This window comes from Schistocerca nitens, chromosome 2, assembly GCF_023898315.1.
Source record: "Schistocerca nitens isolate TAMUIC-IGC-003100 chromosome 2, iqSchNite1.1, whole genome shotgun sequence".
NCBI classification, from domain to species: domain Eukaryota; kingdom Metazoa; phylum Arthropoda; class Insecta; order Orthoptera; family Acrididae; genus Schistocerca; species Schistocerca nitens.
The window spans coordinates 519,214,964-519,226,909 of record NC_064615.1 but is presented as its reverse complement, the minus strand read 5'-3'; the positions used below and the strand labels follow the sequence as shown (position 1 = coordinate 519,226,909).

General features: G+C 53.5%; 1 protein-coding gene across 1 annotated transcript; it reads right to left on the bottom strand.

The window, feature by feature from the left end:
- Nucleotides 1-1,318: 1,318 nt before the first annotated feature.
- LOC126235130 (putative uncharacterized protein ENSP00000383309) lies at nt 1,319-11,377 on the bottom strand. Its single transcript, XM_049943863.1, has 3 exons — nt 11,312-11,377; nt 8,093-9,565; nt 1,319-1,492 (listed from the first exon to the last, which is right to left on the bottom strand). The coding sequence occupies exons 1-3, from the start codon at nt 11,375-11,377 to the stop codon at nt 1,319-1,321; spliced, it is 1,713 nt and encodes a 570-aa protein (XP_049799820.1).
- Between the last annotated feature and the right edge of the window lie 569 nt (nt 11,378-11,946).

Below are 11,946 nucleotides of genomic sequence, written 5' to 3'. Positions count from 1 at the left end.
GCTTTAGAACACGAACAGCAGTAAACACCTGCAGTTTACAGCTATCGTTTCACTTGCCCATATTTTACTGTATTCGCAGTCATCAGTTATAATACACGTTCCAGTTCGTTTGTTGTGGCGTTTGCCCACTGTGATATCTCTACTTTGGCCAACGTTTAACTACTTGCGTATGGGGAACTCACGTCACGCTCCAACAATCGTGCTGACGTGCTACGGACTGATTTAAATTAATTACCACTTGACGTTTAAGATTCGAAGCTGCGACGTTGTCGTGAAAAGTTTTGTTTGCAGGTAGCCACCACGTTCACGGCGCTCCACGGCGATAGAAAATCGCTTCACAGTCTGCATCTCATACAAATAATCTGAAATTAGGTATGCCATACATTTCTCCTAATTCAGATGACATTTACAGCGGCTGCGTCCGTACGGTTTGTAACAATCTGTGACTTGTGATTGGTGATGCAGTAAGTTGCTTAGTTTCAGTCACAGTGCTCATCTATTTGGAAGATTAGTGCACGGTACATACAATTCTATGTAATCTAGTCTCGTGTTCATTCGCACAATGGCAAAAACAATGTCGAGCTAAGAGCCATCATTGTTTAAGGGGCAAAAACTATCAAACAATGCAAACATGATGAAATTTGTGAAAGGCCAAGACAACAGATAATTACTGAGGATATAGATCTTGCAGCACTGGGCAATGGAGCTATAACAGATACGTGCACATAGATGTAACTACAGACACTGCGTCTTAGCATGACAAAAAGCGCAAATAAAGTAGAACGTTTATGTAATTTGAATTTACTTTTATTCAAGCAATTACTGAAGACAGATCTGCTCTCTTGATACGCATTGAACCCTTAGCCAGTAAAACCGTGGTATCTGCTAAATCAAGAAGACACCTACGTAAAAAAAAAGTTTTTGAACGCCTCATGGAATCAATGAAAACCTAAAAAGTTTTTCGAATCCAATACATTCCTGTGACCGGAATGGTAGGATGATTTTCTTACAAACTAACAGGCGTGCAGATTGCTTGCCAACACAAAAATATAACTCAGGATGAGGCACATGAATTCGGCAAGAGGAATGTGACACTTTTTGGTGGCCATGTTTTATGTCACTGCCGATATGAAATTTGGAGAAGACAATCTTTGCAACCCTCCTGTGAGAGAAAGGCACATCTGTACATACTGTTCGAGGATGCCCTCTGTATCTAGATCTGCCTGATAATAGATTTGGCGTAAGAGACCTGATGTAAAGAAGAGAACACACGGTACGACTGGATAATACAGCCGACACAATTTCGCGACGTAACGCATCAAAGACAAAAGCCAGCAGCTTGAGCATACGAATAGTCACACTCAGCAACAATACAGCAGAAGCGCAGCAGTGAGTCTATCCTCCCGAACGAGGACCACGGAAAGGCGAGCTGGTATGTGGTGGTACTCCTCACAGGCAACAATGATGCTCCCTCGAGCAGGTGAAGTTCCCCCTGCAACCAGGGAGCGAGAACACAGCAGCAGGGGTAGATTCCACTACAACACTCTCCGCAGCATCCAACGAAGTCACAGGGTGCATATAAGGGGCGGTAGCGATGGTTTCTTTGTTAGATGTGGCATGCAAAAATCTTGTGTTATTAGTGTTGATAACGATTTCAGTAACGTGGTGTGTAATAAATGGCTCTGAGCACTATGGGACTTAACTTCTGAGGTCATCAGTCCCCTTGAACTTAGAACCACTTAAACCTAACTAACCTAAAGACATCACATACATCCATGCCAGAGGCAGGATTCGAACCTGCGACCGTAGCGGTCGCGCGGTTACAGACTGTAGCGCCTAGAACCGCTCGGCCACCCTGGCCGGCGGTGTGTAATACTAAAGATAATTAAAATGCTTGTCGTGGAACAGTAGAAGTGGATACAGTTAGATGTGATGGTAAAATATTAACTTTTAGCAGTAGTAAATACATTACAGAGAAAAAATAGTACACCTGGAAAGATGACGTCGGTTTTGATCCGATGACGGCATATGTCATCTGGGGGACAATAGAAGTATTGCTAATGGTTTCACCGTCGTCCACCAATAGATTGAAAGGTCTCTGTTGGATTCCTTTCATGTTAATTTCTTAAATCTTCTAAATTTACTGTGGTGTTTCTGACTATCTGGGAGGAAACTGAGCAGTGAGACGTGTTACTTTTACACATAAACAAGAACGATCTGTCACACTACTACACTTTAAAACACAGTTTATATGTAATTCATGTCACACAGTCTCATACGGAACCTACATCCGCTTTCTTTTATATAATGTATATGATAAGATACTGTCATCCCCCTTCCCTTCTGTGTGAAAGAATGAATGAGCAAATGTATTTCTAGTTGCATGCTTGATGGTAGCAGAAAAGCCTGTCTGCTAGAGAACAGTAGGACCAACGTCGGAACAGGTAGCTACGCTTTCTAGAAGCAAAGAGGTTTCTATTCTTAGTATGGTCCTGTCCGTCCCTTGTCATGTTGGTATAGGAAGCTGCCTCTCTGGTCACTTCCGTTTGTATCCGGGAAGCACGCTCGGTAGGTGCGCAGGTCAGTCTGTCCGCGGCGAGCGTCTGAAGTGGTAAGATCTCCGGCTAAGCGCGTGTCTGCTAAGTCCGTAGGACAATGGATTTCTTAAGTTCAGCATAACTGAAAATTTAATCACCTTTATTTCAGGTTTGGATCTGAAATATCTAATGTTATCTTAAATTGCAATGCAGTGAATTTCGAGTGTGAAATTCAGAATATCTTCCAGTAGTTGCTTTGTCACTACTTTGTGAGTAAAGTGGAACCACGTGTTGATCAGTTACTCTAAGATCATCATCAATCTTAAATGCGAATGTGCATGAGATTATAACATCTCGTCTTGACAATATTTTTCAATATAGCAACTTTTCTTTATGTTCAACCCACGTGGGGTGTACTTTGTGAGACCAGTACCACGTGCTTATACAATTGTTTGACCCATCAGGTTAATAGTAAGACGATAGTCACCGTTCGAGGTTTTTCTTATGTAAATTGCGTTTCGATGTAATTTATTTTAATTATTAAAATTATTGTGGAGTTACACTCTTTGTGTAAACCAAGTTGACCACGTGAAGCATGTGGTGTCAGTCCTCAGCTATTCTTTTCGGGAACATTTCACAGAGAGTTAGTATCCATTTAGTATACCAATGTGTGGTAATTTCATGACGGACAGGATTGTGCTACGAACGTAACTTCTTTGGGTGAAAATTGAATCGGTTGGTTGTGGTTAATTTCCTCTTGCATATGTTTCAACGTTCTTCGTGTGTTATTTTATGAAAGCAGTGTTGTATGCAGTCTCCCAATCTTGGCTCCATATTTGATGTGTTCCGTAAGATTACAAGCTCCCATTTTCACAATCCTAAATAAGGCACCAGTTTAGTTATGAATCAAGTTTAATATGCTGAAATTTCAATGATCAATGTTAAAATAAATTTCCAAATATAAATTGATTTATTTCTTTTTATTTAAATTCTCTTTATATATATATCACCGGTTGTCGTATGACTATTAAAATATTATAATTAATGTTAGTCTGGTTGGGAATTTGGTAAGCTAGACTGGATACCTGGTGAAACAGTTGCTCAGTAATGCAAGGTTAAGTTCCGAAGACAGTTCACAGCTTTTAACCCACTTTTATGGTCTTGAATATCAGCACCGCTTTCATAACGAATTAATGTAACAACATTACAAGATACCGTAGTGAGCCGCGGCGGGGTTGCTGGCGTCGCCTGAATTCCTGGCGCTACTAGCTCCATCTGTTGTGTGATGTCCCTCTGGTTTGAGGCCACTAAGATCTTTGCTCAAAGTTGTTGATGGGGGACGGGGGTGTTGTGGTGTTGCGAGTGGTAACGGAGCGAGGAGGACGGTGGGGGAGGTCCGCCCGGCGAGTAAGGCGAGCATTTGCGCAAGCGCCTTGAAAACGGAGCCTGGCGAGTGGTTGCTGGGCACATTTGTGGACCAATTTTAATCCGTGGCTCACTTCGAGTGCCGTCTATGTGCGTATCCTGGTCAGCCAAGTGTTAATGGCTGGTGTCCGTCGCCACATCCTTGCTCTGCAGCTTTTGCACGTTAAATTCCGCACGATTTGTTGAATTGTAAAAAAGAAACAAAAAAGAGAAAGGATAGATAATTCTAAAATATCCTTGACAACAGAACGCAGCAACTCTCTGATACCAGTTGAAACCTACAATTATGCGTAAAGGGATGTAAGGTGAAAAATCAGGGCCCATGTACCATCATGTGTTATTTCCTGTTACTATGTTATAAATTCCTCTGAAACAGGTAGGCCTTTGGAAATCCCAATTTCAGTTAAATACAACACAGATTGAGTAAGATATCAGGTCTCAATAGTAGGCCCTGATTAATACGAGTTTCACGTAACCCAAATTATGAACTAGCTCCTACTTTAATTAAAAGGGAAAAGGCAGCCTTCAATAACAACAGCTTTAATTAAGTAAAATTACCACATGCAAAACAGGCAGGTCTTCAATAGTAAGACCTAAGACCTCAAAATCCAAAACTTAAGTGGAGTTCACGAATCGAAGTTCCACAGAGGGCCCAGAATTCAGCCCAGTGAAACTGGTTTAAACTCTCTCATCGGTGTGTCACGTCCCAGAGCTGGCTGGCCAGGCTACGTACGAAGGCGGCACTCTAAAAGTCAGCCAGGGATTCAAATCGGCCCACAAATGTGCCCAGCGACCACTCGCCGGACTCCGTACCCAAGACGCTTGCGCAAATGCTCGCCTCACTCGCCGGGCGGACCTCTCACACCGCCCTCCTCGCTCCGTTACCACTCGCCACCACGCCCCGTCCCCATCATTAACCTCGAGCGAAGATCTTAGTGGCCTCAAACCAGAGGGACATCACACGACGGATCGAACTAATGGCGCCAGGAATTCTAAAGGCGACGCCGGTGTCCCCGCCACGGCTCACGAAGTGGCGCAACTACCAGAACGCCATCTGTGTCTACCCTTCAATCAGGAATGCTCAAAGCCAGAAAGCTCAGTGGGGAGCAAACGTGTGAAGCAAGCAGCCAACCATGTCATGGAGACACACTCGCACTTCCTACAGCCAAATGAGCGAGTCTGAATGAGGTCAAACTATGGCCTTCCCAATAGCAGGATGGTCCTTTTCGAGAATTGCCATATGGTTGGACGTGCTGCTTCAGTTGTGCACCATGGTCACCGCATTGGACAGCCAGCAGTGGCAGTCAATGCAGCTACCAAAGCACAGAGAAAAGGGCTTGTAAAATCAGACGTGCCAATACTAACTGTTGCAAACTGGTTATTAGCAGTGCGATTACAGGCACGCACTCCTCTAGCCCTTCTCCCACTCACGCCACAGCATCGATGCGCAGGCCCCTCTGGTGCGGTCAGAGGCTCTTGGAAGGTGGAATGGTGCAGTGGTCTTTAGCGATGAAAGCAGATTCTGCCTGCACACAAGTGACGGTCGTTTGCAAGTACTACGCAGGCCCAGTGAGCGCTGTCTCGTAGAGTGCATTCATCCAAGACACACTGGCCCCACACCTGGCATTATCATCTAACGTATGATAAGCTACAACTCTCATTCACCATTGATGTGTCTGGAGAGGGCGCCAACAGCGCTCAGTAGACGCAGGATGTTGTCAGAGCCGTTCATGCAATATGAAAGTGATGTGTTGTTACAACAGGATAACGCTCAAAGAATGAGATTTTCACTCTGCAGCGGAGTGTGCGCCGATATGAAACTTCCTGGCAGATTAAAACTGTGTGTCGTACCGAGACTCAAACTCGGGAGAGGTCCCGAAGTCCCGAGTTCGAGTCTCGGGACCGGCACACAGTTTTAATCTGCCAGGAAGTTTCAGGATAATGCTCGCTCGCGCGCGCGAGCACACGCGCACACACACACACACACACACACACACACACACACACACACACACACACACACACACACACACACACACAGCCTGTGAAACTGAACATGCTCTGCAATACGTGCAACAGCTTGACTTGTCTCCAGTTGAGCACGTTGGGATATTATGGACTGTGAAGTGACTCGTGCGACAGATCAATCAACAACCCTTACGGAATTTCGTGAACAGATCGAGCAAGCGTGGAATAACGTATCCACGGACAGTATTCGTCGTCTGCATAATCGACTGAATGTCATAGTCAGTGCCTGCATTGTCACCCATGGAGAATACGCCATGTACTAATATGGATGTTTCAGAAAGAGTCGATACCTGGTACCTCACAACTGCTATGCCATTGATCTGTAAATGTAAACGTTTCGTGTACTCCATGTGTAATGTTGCAGCAATAAATCTTGAGTGAATTGGAAACCTCTGAAAGGGTGTAGTAATTTTTTTCTGGCAGTGTACTTAGGACAGTGTTTCACCATATGGAGAAAGAAGCTGAGAAACGCTTGTCGGAGCACTAAATCGGATTGACAAGGAAAAAGAGAAGTGAGATGTCACACCAAGGCTCCCATCTATCCAGACCATCACACAGGAATTCCAAACTGCATCAGGATCCACTGCAAGTACTATGACAGTTAGGCAGTAGATGAGGAAACTTGGATTTCATGGTCGAGCGGCTGCTCATAAGCCACACATCATGCCGGTAAATGCCAAATGACGCCTCGCTTGGTGTAAGGAGCGTAAACATTGGACGATTGAACAGTGGGAAAACGTTGAGTGGAGTGACGAATCACGGTACACAATGTGGCCATCCGATGGCAGCATGTGGGTATGGCGAATGCCCTGTGAAAGTCATCTGCCAGCGTATGTCGTGCCAACAGTAAAATTCGGAGGCGCTGGTGTTATGATGTGGTCGCATTTTTCATGGATGGTCTTGCACCCCTTATTTTGCGTGGCACTATCACAGCACAGGCCTACATTGATATTTTAAGCACCTTCTTGCTTCCCACTGCTGAAGAGAAATTCGGGGATGGCGATTTCATCTTTCAACACGATCGAGCACCTGTTCATAATGCAATTGAAAATACATAGTAAAAGCAGAATATATATGAGGCGGGGGGGCAGCGAGAGGCGGGGGGGGCAGCGAGAGGCGGGGGGGCAGCGAGAGGCGGGGGGGCAGCGAGAGGCGGGGGGGGGGGCAGCGAGAGGCGGGGGGGCGGCAGCGAGAGGCGGGGGGGGCAGCGAGAGGCGGGGGGGGGCAGCGAGAGGCGGGGGGGGGCAGCGAGAGGCGGGGGGGGGCAGCGAGAGGCGGGGGGGGGCAGCGAGAGGCGGGGGGGGGCAGCGAGAGGCGGGGGGGGGCAGCGAGAGGCGGGGGGGGGGCAGCGAGAGGCGGGGGGGGGGCAGCGAGAGGCGGGGGGGGGCAGCGAGAGGCGGGGGGGCAGCGAGAGGCGGGGGGGCAGCGAGAGGCGGGGGGGCAGCGAGAGGCGGGGGGGGGGGGGCAGCGAGAGGCGGGGGGGGCAGCGAGAGGCGGGGGGGCAGCGAGAGGCGGGGGGGGGCAGCGAGAGGCGGGGAGGGGGCAGCGAGAGGCGGGGAGGGGGCAGCGAGAGGCGGGGAGGGGGCAGCGAGAGGCGGGGAGGGGGCAGCGAGAGGCGGGGAGGGGGCAGCGAGAGGCGGGGAGGGGGCAGCGAGAGGCGGGGGGGGGGCAGCGAGAGGCGGGGAGGGGGCAGCGAGAGGCGGGGGGGGGCAGCGAGAGGCGGGGGGGGGGCAGCGAGAGGCGGGGGGGGGGGCAGCGAGAGGCGGGGGGGGGGCAGCGAGAGGCGGGGGGGGGGGCAGCGAGAGGCGGGGGGGGCAGCGAGAGGCGGGGGGGGCAGCGAGAGGCGGGGGGGCAGCGAGAGGCGGGGGGGGGCAGCGAGAGGCGGGGGGGGGGCAGCGAGAGGCGGGGGGGGGCAGCGAGAGGCGGGGGGGGGCAGCGAGAGGCGGGGGGGGGCAGCGAGAGGCGGGGGGGGGGCAGCGAGAGGCGGGGGGGGGCAGCGAGAGGCGGGGGGGGGGCAGCGAGAGGCGGGGGGGCAGCGAGAGGCGGGGGGGGGCAGCGAGAGGCGGGGGGGGCAGCGAGAGGCGGGGGGGGCAGCGAGAGGCGGGGGGGCAGCGAGAGGCGGGGGGGCAGCGAGAGGCGGGGGGGCAGCGAGAGGCGGGGGGGCAGCGAGAGGCGGGGGGGCAGCGAGAGGCGGGGGGGCAGCGAGAGGCGGGGGGGCAGCGAGAGGCGGGGGGGCAGCGAGAGGCGGGGGGGGCAGCGAGAGGCGGGGGGGCAGCGAGAGGCGGGGGGGCAGCGAGAGGCGGGGGGCAGCGAGAGGCGGGGGGCAGCGAGAGGCGGGGGGGCAGCGAGAGGCGGGGGGGCAGCGAGAGGCGGGGGGGCAGCGAGAGGCGGGGGGGCAGCGAGAGGCGGGGGGGCAGCGAGAGGCGGGGGGGCAGCGAGAGGCGGGGGGGCAGCGAGAGGCGGGGGGGCAGCGAGAGGCGGGGGGGCAGCGAGAGGCGGGGGGGCAGCGAGAGGCGGGGGGGCAGCGAGAGGCGGGGGGGCAGCGAGAGGCGGGGGGGCAGCGAGAGGCGGGGGGGCAGCGAGAGGCGGGGGGGCAGCGAGAGGCGGGGGGGCAGCGAGAGGCGGGGGGGCAGCGAGAGGCGGGGGGGCAGCGAGAGGCGGGGGGGCAGCGAGAGGCGGGGGGGCAGCGAGAGGCGGGGGGGCAGCGAGAGGCGGGGGGGCAGCGAGAGGCGGGGGGGCAGCGAGAGGCGGGGGGGCAGCGAGAGGCGGGGGGGCAGCGAGAGGCGGGGGGGCAGCGAGAGGCGGGGGGGCAGCGAGAGGCGGGGGGGCAGCGAGAGGCGGGGGGGCAGCGAGAGGCGGGGGGGCAGCGAGAGGCGGGGGGGCAGCGAGAGGCGGGGGGGCAGCGAGAGGCGGGGGGGCAGCGAGAGGCGGGGGGGCAGCGAGAGGCGGGGGGGCAGCGAGAGGCGGGGGGGCAGCGAGAGGCGGGGGGGCAGCGAGAGGCGGGGGGGCAGCGAGAGGCGGGGGGGCAGCGAGAGGCGGGGGGGCAGCGAGAGGCGGGGGGGCAGCGAGAGGCGGGGGGGCAGCGAGAGGCGGGGGGGCAGCGAGAGGCGGGGGGGCAGCGAGAGGCGGGGGGGCAGCGAGAGGCGGGGGGGCAGCGAGAGGCGGGGGGGCAGCGAGAGGCGGGGGGGCAGCGAGAGGCGGGGGGGCAGCGAGAGGCGGGGGGGCAGCGAGAGGCGGGGGGGCAGCGAGAGGCGGGGGGGCAGCGAGAGGCGGGGGGGCAGCGAGAGGCGGGGGGGCAGCGAGAGGCGGGGGGGCAGCGAGAGGCGGGGGGGCAGCGAGAGGCGGGGGGGCAGCGAGAGGCGGAGGGGCAGCGAGAGGCGGGGGGGCAGCGAGAGGCGGAGGGGCAGCGAGAGGCGGGGGGGCAGCGAGAGGCGGGGGGGCAGCGAGAGGCGGGGGGGCAGCGAGAGGCGGGGGGGCAGCGAGAGGCGGGGGGGCAGCGAGAGGCGGGGGGGCAGCGAGAGGCGGGGGGGCAGCGAGAGGCGGGTGGAGAGGGGGGGGGGAGAGAGATCGTTTATCTGCTGGAGAACACTGTTTATGATTAACATTTTTAGAATAAGAGCATTAAAAACAAAAAGCGTAGGAGACACTTTTATACATAAACACTTACATGTGTATCTGTCGTCATTCGTCAAACGCAGGAGCGCACTATTTTGAGTAGCACACTGGGTTCACTTATGGAGAACTTTAACACTTCGCTTTCACAAGAGACACATTACTTATTTTTGAGGGGGGGGGGGAGGGTGAGAGAGGGGCATGGGGCCGTCGGCAGCGGTGGTGGGTGCATTTTGGGCGGCGCCGGGGTCAATCACGGGTTGCAGAGTGTGTCCCTGAAGGCGGCGTTCAGCGGTATGTCCAGGAAGCTCGGGAAGGTGGCGCAGTAGTTGGTCTGCTGCTTTGCGCTCTTGTTCTCCTCCTACAGGTCCATTAGGAAGCTCATTGCGTCCGTCTGCTTCTTCGTGATGACCGATTGTGCTGTCTGCGTCATTGGCCACATTGTGGCTATCCGTTTAGGCCTTGGAAACGTGTTTGCATCAGCGACGGTGAGTGCCACGATTGGAATGACTCTGTCGTCCGTTCGGTTTATTAGTGCTACCATCTTCCCACTTGTGTCCCAGATTCCACTGCTCTGCCTGCACAGAAATCGGTACTCTAGCATGTTGTTTTCAGCACAAGCTTCGCATTTATCCGAGGGGCGAAGGTTGACCTGCGCCAGTCTCGTTTGTGGGCACAGTTCTGTGGACAACTTTGTACCACGAGTCTTTGGCGTAGGATTGTGTGGCGTCCTCCGAGATATTCTTACAGATTTGTGGCCACTCGTGGCCTGGAAGTTTTTTCTCGATTTTTGTTTTTGCTGTAGTCCCTCTCAGCACTCCATATATTTTCCGCGTCGTCTTGTGGCTCGGGTTCGGTACCGCCGCGATCACGCAGCTTTCTTTTGTCGATGGTTATCTGTTTCTCATGACGCGGTTTGTGGGGTATGTGTCCGGTGTATACTGGCGCGTCTTCAGACAGCGGTCTATAACTTCTGAGGAATGTGACTGTTACACTGTCCGCATTCCTCTGCTCAGTTTTCAGTGTCCTGTGGAGTAACAGATCAGCGGATTTTGCTCGTATGTCCACTAGGCCAAGGTTTCTCTCCCTTGTCAGGAAGCACGTTATTTCTCTTTTCTATACTAGGTAATACACGGCGCCTGTCAGAGCGCGTGCTATCTCCGTTAGTACGTTTATAATCTGCGCTACGTACCAGGCTTTCGATAGGATCGTCACGTTGATCTGTTCTATTCTTTGTGTTAGCGTCAGGTTCCTGTTGGCGTTGGTGATGTTTGGTTTTTGGGGCGTTCAACTGCGCGGTTATTAGCGCCCGTACAAATTCCCAACCTTCGCTCAGTCCAATCCCGCCACTTTCATGAATAATGATGAGGACAACACAAACATCCAGTCATCTCGATGCAGGTGAAAATCCCTCACCCCGCCGAGAATCTAACCCAGGACCCCGTGCTCGGGAAGCGAGAATGCGGCCGCGAGACTACGAGCTGCGGCCTTCCTGCTGGCGTGCATTCTGCAGAACCATCTTATTGTGTGCAAAATCTTGTGGCAATTGTCTGCCGCTATTTCTGCAGATTTACGCCAAGTGCTTTGAGTTGGTCGGTAACTTGGCACCATGGCCTCGCAGCCCTTACGCCTCCGCTTCTCAAGGTGAGCAGTGACGTTTTTCTCAGGTTTGGCTTCGCACCTGTCGCTTTTTCAAACGACATCATTACCTGTACGGTTTTATCAATGTCTTCCTCGTCAGCTTCGAGGACTCCCATGTCATCTGCATAGGCCATGCATGCGACAGTGGATACTGCTTCCGACGGTCCCTAGGCATACACACTATGTAGTCTAACTTAAACTGACTTACACTTTTTCTTCTTCTTCTTCTTCTTCTTCTTCTTCTTCTTCCGTATCCAGAAGCACCAATACCTTCCCTTCCCAGTATTTAGCAACGTAGTTTGCTTTGTCATTGACTTTCAAAATACCATCTTTAGTGCATGTTATAGACGTATCTGGGCAAATCAGTAGGTGGTCCAAGTCCTGTATTGCTCCGCATTCACACCTATCGCTATCACTGTAACCCCATTTAAATAGGTTTGATTTGCACCCAGTTACTCCAGTGCGCAGCCGGTTTAAAGACCTCCAAGTTGTAAAAGGTAGTTGAAATCCTGCAGATCCCTCCTCAAGTAGTTCCATTGTGGAGTGTGGCACCATTTCTTCCCAAAGAGATAGCCGCCTTGCGACGGGCTTGGTGGCGAGCTCTTCAGTAGTTTCAATGAAACTCCTGCGGGATTTCAGCCGGACACGTTGTTTTCGGTGCATATACATCGGGTGTCGAGGATCATTCTTTTGTTTTGATCTT